The sequence below is a fragment of the Rhinoraja longicauda genome, chromosome 7 (assembly GCF_053455715.1).
Source record: "Rhinoraja longicauda isolate Sanriku21f chromosome 7, sRhiLon1.1, whole genome shotgun sequence".
NCBI classification, from domain to species: Eukaryota; Metazoa; Chordata; class Chondrichthyes; order Rajiformes; family Arhynchobatidae; genus Rhinoraja; species Rhinoraja longicauda.
This window is the reverse complement of record NC_135959.1, coordinates 67,182,287-67,197,489: the sequence shown is the minus strand read 5'-3', so window position 1 is coordinate 67,197,489 and position 15,203 is coordinate 67,182,287. Positions and strand designations below refer to the sequence as shown.

At 40.2% G+C, this 15,203-nt stretch overlaps 1 protein-coding gene across 6 annotated transcripts in view; it reads right to left on the bottom strand.

The window, feature by feature from the left end:
- Positions 1–67: 67 nt before the first annotated feature.
- Positions 68–15,203, bottom strand: part of tpp2 (tripeptidyl peptidase 2) — an 88,702-nt gene continuing 73,566 nt past the window's right edge. For 3 of the 6 annotated variants that reach the window (XM_078402755.1, XM_078402760.1, XM_078402761.1), the window contains 2 exons: positions 13,938–14,057; positions 6,419–9,517 (listed from right to left, as the gene is read on the bottom strand). In XM_078402755.1, coding sequence (XP_078258881.1) covers positions 9,428–9,517; positions 13,938–14,057 — 210 coding nt within the window. In that variant the 3' untranslated portion in view covers positions 6,419–9,427. Of the gene's footprint in view, positions 265–1,955; positions 2,007–6,418; positions 9,518–13,937; positions 14,058–15,203 lie in introns of those variants that run through there. The other 3 variants (XR_013547490.1, XM_078402756.1, XM_078402757.1) reach the window with 3 other exon arrangements.

The following is a 15,203-nucleotide window of genomic DNA, read 5'->3' as shown; positions in this document are numbered from 1 at the left end:
TTTTTTCACGCAAGATTTCGTAGCATAATTCTCAGTGAAAAGACTGGTTTCTTTTAAATCCATTTAATTAGAGATATACCTTATTCAAAACATATAAAGTTTACAAATTTAACACTTTGCTCAGTTCTAATTCACATGTTACCCTTATCTTGCATGGCAGCTGACATTGTAACACTAAACTCTGGAATATATTGGAAGATTTTTCATGTTACCAATAGCTTCCACTGTTCATCGCATCGGCTGTGTTGGTTTTGAATTCATCTGCTGCATTTAGATAGAAATAAGATTTAGTGAAAAGTTTAGTCAATTTATTGATCAGATTTATATAATTTGTATGCTGAACAAAATGAATGTTGTATTTACTAATGAAGAACTTGTACTTTAATACTGACATAAACCTAATTAAGAGGAAGTACAATGAGGATATTTAACCCCTGAAGCAGAAAAACACTGCAGTTTTCTCTCTACTGTCAAATGTATTTTCTGTTTATTATGTATCACCAAACATACTTCCATTTTATGTTTGTTTACAGCACATTAACCCCATATAGCCTTTCATATTCTGATACATAAATTGATTTGCATGCTTTTCTATTAAAATTTCATATCCTATACACCTTGTTTCTATTTTATTAATTTATGTCTTATCTGTATGCAAATTTTGGAGCCATGGTTTTACTGATATTTCCATGTTTTAATCTGCCAGCCTCAGCCCATGATGTATTTCAAAGGTACAACCACGTCAAAAGTAAACTGAGTGTGTGACTGAATTAAAAAAATGCATTGGAAGTGCTTTTCAGGCACAGAAGTAGTTGTAAAGTTTGGATTAAACTTTGCACTCAATACTTAGGAAACGAGCAACAAGAACAAAGGATGCAATGAGTTAATAAATATAACATAGAAAATAGGTGCAGGAGGAGGCCATTTGGTCCTTCGAGCCAGTATCGCCATTCATTGTGATCATGGCTGATCATTCACAATCAGTAACCCATGCCTGCCTTCTCCCCATATCCCTTGATTCCACTAGCCCCTAGAGCTCTGTCTAACTCTCTTTTAAATTCATCCAGTGAATTGGTCTCTACTGCCTTCTGTGGCAGAGAATTCCACAAAGTTTTTTCTCATCTCAGTATGAAATGGCCTCCCCTTTATTCTTAGATTGTGGCCCCTGGTTCTGGACTCCTCCCAACATTGGCAACATTTTTCCTGCATCTAGCTTGTCCAGTCCTATTATAATTTTTTACGTTTCTATAAGATCCCCTTTCATCCTTCTCAATTCCAGTGAATACAAGCCTAGTCTTTCCAATCTTTCCTCAGTTGACAGTCCCACCATCCCAGGGATTAACCTGGTGGACCTAAGCTACACTGCCTCAATAGCAAGGATGTCCTTCCTCAAATTAGACCAAAACTGCACACAATACTCCAGATGTTGTCTCACCAGCACCCTGTACAACTGCAGAAGGACTTCCTTACTCAAATCCTCTCGTTATGAAGGCCAACATGCCATTAGCTTTCTTCACTGCCTGTTGTACCTGCAGGTTTACTTTCGGTGACTGGTGTACAAGGACACCCAGGTCTCGCTGCATTTCCCTTTTTCCTAATCTAACGGATGCATGTTAAATTATTAGCCAAGGCAATGTACTGAAATTACTATATTTAATGTAGATACTGTCACAGTTCAAGTTTGTTAAAACTTATATTAAATGCTGGGGTCGATTTTAATCATGGCTATGGTTAGGGATAAGTGGATATGGGCCTGAACTATTTCACAGGGCGACACCTCTGACCTGTACAAGAGTGCGAATGGGTCTCCCTGATTCCAACCCAGTGTAATATTGGGCAGTCCAATGGTAACTAAAATGGGAAAGAGTAAGTCTGAGCTGCTGCACCGGTCTGTTTAAATGTCAGAGGAACATCCATACTGCTCTCAGATCCTGATAAATTATTTAAACACTTACCTTCTGGCAGATTTCACCAGGCAGAACATCTACAATGAACACCCCACCCTACTGACAATTAAATAGAGAAAGAAGAAAACTTGCAGTTACCATTCATCAACTTCAGAGCATTAAAGTTTAATCATTTTTGTGAGATTGCTACAAAACACATCTCTGGTACAAAAAGCGTCAAAACAAAATATTAATGGGAAATGACAAAAACCATGCAAAATATCAAAATAAATTTAAAATTCTAATATGTTTTTGCACATTGCATCAGCAATATTTCCAGGTATAAATTGGGAAGTATTAATCTCAGTGTTTTACTTGCAGAGCAGCTGTGTAAGACATTGGTAAAGCCACATTTGAAATATGGTAAGAGTTCTGGTTGCCCTGTTTGAGGAAGGATGGCATTAAACTGGAGAGGGTGCAATAAATATTGAGGAGGATGTGACTTGGACTGGAGGCTTTGTTATAAGGAGAGGCTGGGGCTTATTTTCCCCAGCGTTTAACTGTTTGTCCTTGTTACAGTTTATAAGATCATAAAGGGCATGGATAAAGTGCATAAGAAAATAACTGCAGATGCTGGTACAAATCGAAGGTATTTATTCACAAAATGCTGGAGTAACTCAGCAGGTCAGGCAGCATCTCAGGAGAGAAGGAATGGGCGATGTTTCGGGTCAAGATCCATCTTAGACTGAAAAAGGGTCTCGACCCGAAACGTCGCCCATTCCTTCTCTCCTGAGATGCTGCCTGACCTGCTGAGTTACTCCAGCATTTTGTGAATAAATACCTTGGATAAAGTGTATAGTCACAGTCTTTTCCCTGCAAAGGAGGGTATAAGATTAAGGTGAGAGGGGGAACATTTAAAAGGGAACTGAGGGGCAACATTTTCTTATAAAGAGTGGTATGTGGAATAAGAGCTGGAGGAGGTGGTGAAAGTGTGCACAATTATAACATTTTAAAGACATTTGGACAGATACCTGGATAGGAAATGTTTGTCGGCATGTGTGCCAGGAGCAGGCAAGTGAGGCCATCTTGGTTAGACAGCTTGGCTGGCATGGAGTGGATGGGCCAAAGCTGCAGAGCTCTGGGACTCAATGACTCTACAAAGGATGATTTTACAATGAAAAAAATAAAACAATAATATAGAACAGATGATATTTGAAGCAGAGATGTGGACGGGAATTGAGCTCTAAAATGCCCAGTGTTTGATTTGCTGGGTGTGATTGTCCACTATGTTGCAGTGGACAAGATCGAATGCAATGTTCCCACATGCCTGCAGCACACAAACCTGACCCGTGTCAAACAAGTCTGCGTCTTTGCCCCAAAACAGCTGTCTTTTTCACCACGGGTGGCATCTCTCTTCCAACAAACTACCCTGTGCGAGTGGAGTTAAATCTTCAGAACTGATAGGAAACTTCAGCCTTCAACCAAACTACACTCCAGAACCCAGATTACTCACACCTCTGTAGTCTAGTTGCAATCTCAAATCAGCCTTCAACCAAACTACACTCCAGAACCCAGATTACTCACACCTCCGTAGTCAAGCTGCAATCTCAAATCAGCCTTCAACCAAACTATACTCCAGAACCCAGATTACTCATACCTCTGTAGGTTAGCTGCAATCTCAAATCTCAGTTTGCTCAAAGACCAATCACAAAAACGTGGTTGAGGTTATCACTGAAGCATACAAGGGGTTGGGCTTTAATTTAATTAGCAGGTCCTCAACCATTGGTTTCCAACAATAAGAATTCAATGGAGTCCTTGGAGAATATGGACCACTTGCCATACGTCAGGAACCAGGCCTCAGTGAAGGCAGACATTGATGATGACATTCAGTGCTGCCTTCGTGGGGTCAAAGCAGTTCGGTTAATGGCGGAAAAGGATATTTGAAGATTAAGACTTCAGATCTGACAAAAAAAAACTACAGTCAATCAAGCGGTATGAACCTCAGCATAGACATGGGAGCAGGACTAAAGTGTGAATGTTAAATATGCCAGTGCATGTGAGAAATAGTGTGTGTTTGTGACTGTTCCATGCAAGTGTCAAATCTGTGCTGTGGAATCTGTCCTCCAATTGCCTTGGAACTTGCTGCGATTTCTACTGTCACATCGTAACAGGCGAGCAAAGGTCCCTCCACACTGAAAACATTTTCTACTCTTGAAAAATCCAGCTTGTAATCTGGAATGCCAGGGCCTGGTAAATAAACACTAGGATAACAGGGGCATCCACCATCATAGCCTGGGTAGATACATCCTCTGATCTGTCCACAGCTTCCCTAAGTGAGAAGTGGCAGGAAAGGATATGGCCAACTCAAGGAATAAGGTGATGACCACACCTGCCTCTGAAGAGCAAACTGGAACAACAGTCTTCATATGGTCGGTTTTGCCATCAAGGAAAAATGGGCTAATGTCTTAGTGGCCATACTTGTTTGCGACAAAGATCCATCATTTATTTATTTGCCTCTGTACTCCACAATTTGAGATTTGTAATAGAAAAAAGTCACTCCTGGTTAAAGTGCACATTGTCAGATTTTAGTAAAGGGTGTTTTTATACATTTTGGTTTCACCGTGTAGAAATTACAGCAGCATTTACACATAGTCCCCCCCATTTTAGGGCACCATAATATTTGGGACATATGGCTTCACAGGTGTTTGTAATTGATCAGGTGTGTTTAAATGCCTCCTTAATGCAGGTATAAGAGAGCTCTCAGCACCTAATCTTTCCTCCCGTCTTTCCATCACTTTTGGAAACTTTTATTGCTGTTTGTCAAATGAGTGCCAATGAAAGTCAAAGAGGCCATTATGAGACTGAGAAACAAGAATAAGAATGTAGGAGACATCAGCCAAACCTTTGCCTTACCAAAATCAACTGTTTGGAACATAATTAAGAAGAAAGAGAGCACTGGTGAGCTTACTAATCACAAAGGGACTGGCAGGCCAAGGAAGACCTCCACAGCTGATGACAGAAGAATTCTCTCTATAATAAAGAAAAATCCCCAAACACCTGTCCGACAGATCAGAAATACTCTTCAGGAGTCAGGTGTGGATTTGTCAATGACCACTGTCCGCAGAAGACTTCATGAACAGAAATACAGAGGGTACACTGCAAGATGCAAACCATTGGTTAGCCACAAAAATAGGATGGCCGGGTTACAGTTTGCCAAGAAGTACTTAAAAGAGCAACCACAGTTCTGGAAAAAGGTCTTGTGGCCAGATGAGACGAAGATTAACTTATATCAGAGTGATGACAAGAGCAAAGTATGGAGGAGAGAAGGAACTGCCCAAGATCCAAAGCATACCACGTCATCTGTGAAACACGGTGGTGGGGCGTTATGGCCTGGGCATGTATGACTCACTTATCTTCATTGATGATACAACTGCTGATGATAGTAGCATAATGAATTCTGAAGTGTATAGACATGTCCTATCTGCTCAAGTTCAAACAAATGCCTCAAAACTCATTGGTCAGGACTAGCCCACAAAACAAGCATAAATTAAAGATGGCTGCAATACAGGCCTGGCAGAGCATCACCAGAGAAGACACACAGCAACTGGTGATGTCCATGAATCACAGACTTCAAGCAGTCATTACATGAAAAGGATATGACTACTTTCCATGACTACTTTCATTTACTTGACATTGCTGCGTCCCCATATGTTGCCCTGAAATGGGGGGACTATGTATCAACATTGCTGTAATTTCTACATGGTAAAACTAAAATGTAAAAAAAATGGCCTTCATTAAAATCTGACAATGTGCACTTTAACCACATGTGTTTTTTTTCTATTACAAATCTCAAATTGTGGAGTACAGAGGCAAATAAATAAATGATGGGTCTTTGTCCCAAACATTATGGAGGGCACTGTATGTGAGCATTTCATGTCTGGATCATTTTAGGGTGGAATTGGCACATTACAGTCATCAGTGTGCATAGTGCTGAGCTGGGGAACAATGCTCAGGCCCAAGTAGGAATTCTACTCCAACAATGAGATGTAAACTGATTTGCCATGATGACTTCAATGCCAGAGGGCAGGAACGTCTGGAATGTTGTAATTGGCATGGTGAGAGTAGAGAAGTGGAATCCTCTTCCTGGTGAGGTGCTCGGAACACAGCAATGCATAACAGGACTCCTGTTTCATCAGAAAGACACGTAAAGTAAAATGGTACCTCTCTTAATAGAATCTGAAATCTGAGAGTTGAGGCCAGGATCAGATCACCCAATACCTCAATGAATGATGGGCAGGGTAGTGAAAAGCTTTGTTGCGTGATAACCAGTGGTAGCTCAACTACCACCGGTTATCACACAAGACAGCTTTTCATTGTACCTCAGTACACGTGACAATAAACTAAACTGAATTGAACCTATTCCTACTTCATATGATGGAACAAATTAAAGATAGGTCTATATTCTGACTGGCATAAATTGCTTTTCGGCAAGTTATAGACTCTTGTGGATTCAACAATGCGCAAGGTGAGTGATGTAGTTGATGACACTTATCGATATATTTAACGACTATAACTGTATACACAAGGAATTGCATATGCTGGTTTACCATAAAAATCAGAAAGTGAAGGGTTCCCACCCGAAACGTTGCCTACCCTTGTTTACCAGAGATGCTGCCTTATAATTGATGCAATCATAATAAATAGTGCACATTTATGGTTTGGCATTGTCATGGTTTGGCATTTTATTAAATTGTTTTGTTACACAAGGACTACACATGCTTACATATTCTGAAGTTGATGGCACCAGCACAGACAAAGCACTGGTTATCATGTTTCCATGGTCTCTGAACAACAAATGTTACACCACATATTCCAATAATGCTAGAAATGGCTGAACAAATTACAATATATTTTCAACATGTGATCACTTGTGAGGAAATTTGCTTAACTAGAACAGTCTGACCACTAGTCCTCTCCCCCTCACATTGACCAATTAGCCTAATATCTGTTGATAGAGTTTTTAAATAAGGATGCAGAAAGAGTATATCTTAATTTTTGGTTGACAGCCAACATACACTTGTAAAAGGTCATATCTGATGATTCTGATTTTCAAAAAAGTGTTCTTTGTATTGACTTGCATACCATAATTGATTAATTCCCTGATAAGAATATTAGTTAAAGTGAGCAACTGATGACAAAATTATTGATCTGGTTAACTCAATAAGTGTTATTGAGAAGTGATCCTAAGAAAGAAGTCAAATTGTGAAGAGGTCACGCAGATGGATCTATATTGAGGGTGTCAAAATTCAACATATAACACTAAAAACTTAAGATAATGGAAATAAACTTATCCAAGGTTTGCCAGTGATGGCAGCATTGTAACCAAGGTGTTCAACCATTAAACTGCAAATGAACAAAACAACGACATAGGGATTTCAAAGCTGCAAATATGTAGTCATTCATTTTGGGCCGAATTGACCAGGGAGTATGTTAGACAACAAGCAAGAGACTGAGTAATTCTGAACTCTTTCCTTACAAATAGCACATGACCTTTAATGGAATGTAGATAACTCTACACTAACTTCAGATATCATTCAGGTCAAGTTGAGAAATAAAAAGATTGAGGGGTGATCTAGTTGAAATTTTTGAGAAATTTACAGATTTGTCAATGGAGTCAAGAGTCACAATCTCAGTAAATGAATGCAGTCTTAAAATCAGAGCCATACCTTTCAGAAGTGATATTTGGAAACATTACACATAGAAATTGAAATAAATTAGCGCTTCTCTCCCATAAAGAGAAGCTGATGCATAACTCTTAATTCCAATTAATAGATTTATTTTTTAAGGACTAAAGAAATGTTAAGGGAAATGGGGTGGTGGAGGAAGGAAGTCAGCTCACATATCAGACGTGATCTCATTAAATGGTGCAACAGACTCCTGTTCCTGTTCACGGAGCACTAATATAACCATCTGATCCCTGATCATTTTTGATAAATTGGGGTCCAGATGCAAGTTGAGTGTGACATGGTGGACTTTAATTTTCACACCTACAATGTGCCAGGACTTGCTTTATAATAGCTCTGCTTTGTTATAAATTCTGTTTAGGTTATTATACTGCTGAACAAGTCATTTGTAAAAATCCTATTGCTTTGGGTTAAGGAATCAGGATCTTGTTCCATGAGTCAGTGATCTGGAGGAAGAAAACAGGGTCGGGAGCCTTGATCCTAAAGGTAAGTAAGGTGCAGGGTTGGGGAAGTGGCAGCCACTGAAGATCAGGCCAAGAATCACGAGCCTCGGGAATTAAGCAAGTAGCGAAGGTAAGATATCGAATTTCAAGTCACGGTGATTTCAATGGATCAGAGGATGAGGACATTTGAGATCAAATTGTTGGGTTCCGCAGATTAGGGTGAGTTCTGGGAGAGGGCTCAGTCACAAGTGTTTGAGGTAGGGTACAAAAACAAATAAGGGTTTTAACCTCAGGGTGTTCCACACCAACGTTGCAGTTGGAAGACCAGGTTGCCCAAGGAATGCCCACCAATAGTCACTCCCACAAGAATGTGCTCAACATTCTCTCACGTTGCTCCAAAAGAAATGGTGGTAAAAAGGGTATGGTGTTACCTTGTTAACCTGTTCCAGATATTGCACCAGAGAGCAAAGGGCTCAGCTGAGTTTCCAGAGTGATGCAAATTGACCTTATCCGGTTTCTTTCCATAAAATAAAATTAATTTTCAATTGCATAAAGTCGGCAGAAACACTGTTATGCAACTGAAGTTCTAGGCACCTATACTTTGTCCCATTAGGCAAACAAGGTAGAAAAGCACGAAACATTTTCAAAAATGTTTTCATAGTATAATGAATGCGTAAGGCATATATATGTAAATTACCCAAGAAAATAATTCGATATGTCAAGTATATTTCCTTCAGCAAACATATTTAGGACAATGCATCTCAAACGTTCCTCTATGAGTGTACTTATAGTTCCATGGGCATAATTAAATGGAAATATACATGAAGCACAATTACGACTATTACTCAATTTTGTTCTGGGAAATTATATGTTGTGCAAACAAAGTGCCTATGAATTATATTTATATTAAAAGTAAACATTTTCCTGAAATTTTGAGATAAAAGTCAAGATTCATAAATCATACACATATTCAGCCCACTTTAGGTCAAACATGTTACTCTTTCCAAACATGCAAAAGCAATAAACCTAAATATACTCAATAAATTAAAAAATATATAAATATATTTCAAAACAGCAACAATTGAACTTAGGGAACCCCTAAAATCATGCATAACAGAATCTTATTTTTCACCATGCTTTTATAGAAAATTGAACAAGCACAATTTATTTTTAAATAGAGTAGAGTCATGACAAACAATAACAGCCATGTCATACATTAACTGCATCCATAATGAATGAAACATTACTGTATAAAAGTCCAAACTTTAAAAAAGTGCCTTTTCAGAAAAAGACAACAGTATAAAAATTGTTAAATTTACGTTCTTCATTGAATTTGACGCCTGTAACATCTATTCTAGAATGGGGCATATTCTTGTGGAAACATTATAGATAGCGAGCTCTCTGTAAATGATGCACAATGGCTCCATCCAAGTAACCTCATTACCTATGGGGAAGATATAAATAAATATGAATGCACATTTCAATAACAATCACTAACTCACTAATACACACTTTAAATTACATTGTCAACTATTACAAAATGTGACAATTATTCAAGGGATATCCAGTGGTCTCCATAATATTTGGGACAAAGACCCATCATTTATTTATTTGCCTCTGCACAATCTGAGATTTGTCATAGAAAAAAAATCACATGTGGTTAAAAGTGCACATTGTCAGATTTTATTAAAGGGTATTTTTTATACGTTTTGGTTTCACGATGCAGAAATTACAGCTGTGTTTATACATAGTCCCCCATTTCAGGGCACTATAATGTTTGGGACACATGGCTTCACAGGTGTTTGTAATTGGTCAGGTGTGTTTAATTGCCTCCTTAATGCAGGTATAAGAGAGGTCTCAGCACCTAGTCTATCTCCCGGTCTTTCCATAATCTTTGGAAACTTTTATTGCTGTTTATCAAATGAGGACCAAAGTTGTGCCAATGAAAGTGAAGCAAGCCATTATGAGACTGAGAAACAAGAATAAAACTGTTTGAGACATCAGCCAAACATTTGGCTTATCAAAATCAACTGTTTGGAACATCATTAATAATAATATAATAATAATAATAATAATAATAATAATAAGCATTTATTTTATATAGCGCCTTATCAGGTGCTCAAAGCGCTTTACATAAACAATCAAACATAAAAACAAACAGACAAACTATCCTAACGGAGAAGCGGCGAATAAACAACGCCAGCGTCCTCTCACGTCAGGGTCCGGCAGTAGAGAACAAAAAGCACAGGACACACAGATACAATTTTTACACAATTTTTACACAAACAGCCATCACAGTGATTGCTCTAGGCACACCCTCACTGTGATGGAAGGCAAAGTCTTATCTCCTCCTGATTTCTTCTCCCGTGGTGCCACGAGCTGATCGAGGCTCCCAACTTTTTGAAGCTCCCACTGGGCGATGGAAAGTCCCAGGGCCGAGCCGAGCAGGCCGATGAAGGTCCTGAGCCCCCACCGGGCGATGGAAAATCCCAGGGCCGAGCCAAGCAGGCCGATGAAGGTCCTGAGCCCCCACCGGGCGATGGTAAGTCCCAGGGCCGAGCCGAGCAGGCCGATGAAAGTCTTGAGCCCCCACTGGGCGATGGAAAGTCCCAGGGCCGAGCCGAGCAGGCCGATGAAGGTCCTGAGCCCCCACCGGGCGATGGAAAATCCCAGGGCCGAGCCAAGCAGGCCGATGAAGGTCCTGAGCCCCCACCGGGCGATGGTAAGTCCCAGGGCCGAGCCGAGCAGGCCGATGAAAGTCTTGAGCCCCCACCGGGCGATGGCAAGTCCCAGGGCCGAGCCAAGCAGGCCGATGAAGGTCCTGAGCCCCCACCGGGCGATGGTAAGTCCCAGGGCCAAGCCAAGCAGGCCGATGAAGGTCCTGAGCCCCCATCGGGCGATGGTAAGTCCTAGGTCCGAGCCAAGCAGGCCGATGAAAGTCTTGAGCCCCCACCGGGCGATGGAAAGTGCTGCGGCCGAGCCACGCAGGGCGATGAAGGGCCTGCGAGCGGGTTGATCATACCTCGCACTTCGGGGCGGTTGAAGCTGCGACGGCTGGAGCTCCCAAAAACCGGTCGCCAGCCAGGGACCTGCGAGCTCCCGATGTTGCGGTCTGCAGGGCCCACGGCCGAAGCCTCCGAGATGGTAAGTCCAGGCCCTGCGACCGGAGTTTTCAAGGTCGATCCCAGCTGGAGGCCGCCGACTCCACGATGTTAGGCCGTAGCGCGAACGGAGATACGATACGGTAAAGGTCGCATCTCCGTTGAGGAGGAGATTTGAAAAAAGGTTTCCCCCAACCCCCCCACCACATACACAGAGTTAAAAATAAAACAAAACGTACATTAAACGAAGACAGACAAAAAACAAAAAAAAAAGACAGAGACTGCCGGTGAGCTGCAGCTGCAGAACACAGCCACGCCCCCCGATATTAAGAAGAAAGAGAGCACTGGTGAGCTTACTAATCGCAAAGGGACTGGCAGGCCAAGGAAGACCACCACATCTGTTGACAGAAGAATTCTCTCTTTAATAAAGAAAACTCCCCAAACACCTGTCCGACAGATCAGAAACATTCTTCAGGAGTCAGGTGTGGATTTGTCTGAAGGATTTGTCCTTCAACTATGGAGGAGAGAAGGAACTGCCCAAAATCCAAAGCATACCACCTTATCTGTGAAACACGGTGGTGGGGGTGTTATGGCCTGGGCATGTGTGGCTGCTGAAGATATTGGCTCACTTATCTTCATTGATGATACAACTGCTGATGGTAGTAGCATTATGAATTCTGAAGTGTATAGACACATCCTATCTGCACAAGTTCAAACAAATGCCTCAAAACCCATTGGCCGGTAGTTCATTCTACAATAAGACAATGATCCCAAACATACTGCTGAAGCAACAAAGGAGTTTTCCAAAGCTAAAAAATGGTCAATTCTTGAGTGTCCAAGTCAATCACCCGATCTGAACGCAATTGAGCATGCCTTTTATGTGCTGAAGAAAAAACTGAAGGGGACTAGCCCTCAAAACAAGCATAAGCTAAAGATGGGTGCACTACAGGCCTGGGAGAGCATCACCAGAGAAGACAGCCAGCAACTGGTGATGTTCATAAATCGCAGACTTCAAGCAGTCATTGCATGCAAAGGATATGCAACAAAATACTAAACATAACTACTTTCATTTACATGACATTGCTGTGTCCCAAACATTATGGTGCCCTGAAATGGGGAGACTTTGTATAAACACTGCTTTGATTTCTACATGGTGAAACTAAAATGTGTAAAAATGGCCTTTATTAAAATCTGACAATGTGCACTTTAACCACATGTGATTTTTCTTTCTATTATAAATCTCAAATTGTGGCATACAGAGGCAAATAAATAAATGATGGGTCTTTGTTCCAAACATTATGGAGGGCACAGTAAATCATGATAGATTTCACCAAGAATATATCTTTACAGCAGCTCTGGCCCAAAATATTACCTGAAGACATATTTCAAGTCTGCTCAATGAATCCACTGTTCGTCTCACTTTAAAATTAAAAATGCTGAACTAATTTTACTCAATTTCACTAATAATCCATTTAAGGATCAATAATTCATTCTCTTTAGACTGGAAAAATTAAGAAGACTAGCTTATGTTGAATATGACAGTCAACGATGCATCTTCAATATCACTTTCACAGAGCTTAACACAGTATCAGATGGAAGCCAAAATCATTTTAAATTGTTGCCAGATTGCACTCTTCTAGAAGAGATCAAATGAGTAAGTAAACTATGTCTGAAACATTCAATCTGAATATTTTTCCCACTGAATAGCTTCAGTTCCAGCTTCTGCTGCACAAGTTAGACGGGACACTCCCGGCAAGCAGCGGGCTGGTACACTAAAAAGTAGATATGGCAGTTAACTAGTGTGTGGTGACAGTGTGCATTCTCTCAGTTCCAGTGATCCTGGTTTGTCCCTGACCTCGGGTCTGGTTGAAATAGAACCTGTATGGTCTCCTTGTGGGAGCACAGGTTTCTCCTAAGTGCTGGTTTCCTTCCTCATGCCAACGATGGGAGATTCATTGGTTTATTTAATTTATCTAAAAACTTCTTTATATTTTCATCTAATTTCTTGTATAAATGCATTTGAATTTATTTGAAATGTTTAATCGACTCTCATCCTCAGGGATTAGACTGTAGGATCCACAGCCTAAGGTCTAGTTGTGCTGGCAGCCTGCTCCACTTCGTGGGTTGTCAGCAGAATTGGGAACCATGCATCAGAGACGACAGATTGACAAAATGTGTCAGAACAATCAAGACTGCAAGATATCCTGAATTGCTCATAATTGAAAAGGGGGCAAGGGTTAACACTTCCTTGCATAATCTGAATCTATGTGTTTAAGCAAATATATAAATCAGAATGGTAATTAAAGAAATCATTGTAGTTTATTGATGTGGTTTAACACAATTCAAATCTACAGACTTTAAAGAAATTGCCTGATTGGCTCATTTTTTACTCATGAAGATTAACTTGAGCTATTAAAGTCATGTACATATATAATGGAGGGGTTATCACCATTTTATATAAGTAAACAAGTGTGGAGATTTACATGGGAACAATCTTATCTCTCCACCTTTACCCATTCTACTCCTTGCATTTGTTGAAAAAACCTTTGTCTTTCATTTCAACACATTAATTCCACAGAACAACATAAATTATAGAAAAAGTTGACAACACTCAGACGATCGGTCAACATCCACATAAGGGGAAATAAAATGAACATTTTAGGTATCAGGAGCTTAGATTCGAAACGGTAACTCTGCTTCTCTGATTCAGATTTCAAACATCTGCAGTTCTTTATGATTTTCATTATAGAAACTACAGCCTACCTGAATACAATTCTTCCAGTTTTCCTTATTTGGTTTATCCTCCAGAAGTTTCATTCCAAATTTGAGTGCACGGCCGTGCATTTTGTTCACTAATGCATGCTTGTATGCAAAAGTTAAAACCTATTCAGGTGTGTGACAGAAGAAAGATTAGACAGGCGGGAAGAATAACATGTCAATGTAAACTTTACATGAACGCCTCCATTTGGAAGAAAATAACCCAAATATGTAACCCCAGGTTACAGAGGAGTTGCCTTCCTAGAAAAGCATCCAAATCACTATTTTCCATAATGTAAAACCTTATTTTCCATTGAATCCCATGTTGTATGTGAAATGCATTTTCATGGGATGTTTGTTTCTCAATGCCTGTTAAATACCACAGCTTCTACTCCAAAGCAAATCTCTCACATGGCCTGTGGCTCTGTTAGGAGCCAAGTGATATCAGATACTTATCACCTTCCAGTCTGAATGGAGACGTGCACTTTTAAATGCGTATCAGTATAAGTAAGATGGTTTAATAATATAATTCACAAGTAACAGCAGCCATTTAGGTTTACAAATTTCACTTAAACTTGCTGGTCGTTTCAAACATCTTGAATATGGAATTTTCTTAAAAATACAAGACCTGCTGTACAGCAAATTAAGACTAACCCACTAAAAAACCTATTGTGCACACGTCGAGTTGCAAGTTGAAAATAATTGAAGAGACCAAATTTGTTCCTCCGATATAACTTCCACGAAAGCGTATTTTATTCTGTATCTTGGATTTTTGGGCAATGGTTTGCTAATTCCTTAAGGGAGAATTTCTGAAACCTGTAATGTGGGGGTCACCTGTACTGCCTTTGTTTAATAAATTACTCCAGTAAAATGGAAAATCTGTCTTCAGACAGAAGGAGGATCTTGGCCCGAAAAGTCACCTATCCATATTCTCCAGAGATGCTGCCTGACCTGCTGAGTTACTCCGACACTTTGTGTCCTTTTCCTAAACAAAGCAAGTGTAAATCTCATTATAAATGAAAAGCTTTATGCGGATGTGGCACTGGTGGAAAGCCCAGCATTTATTGCCCATCTCTCATGCTGCATACTACCTGATGACAATATTCCTACAGTTCGACTGGGTACCAAGTTCCTGGGTTTAGATTCAGTGTGAATGAAAGAATACCAATGGCGGGAACTTGTGTAAAACTTTAGGTTGAAAGAGTTTTCAAGTGCCTATCGCCCATGTTCTTTTGGAGGGAAAGGATGGAAGTGTCAAGTACAGCTGATAAA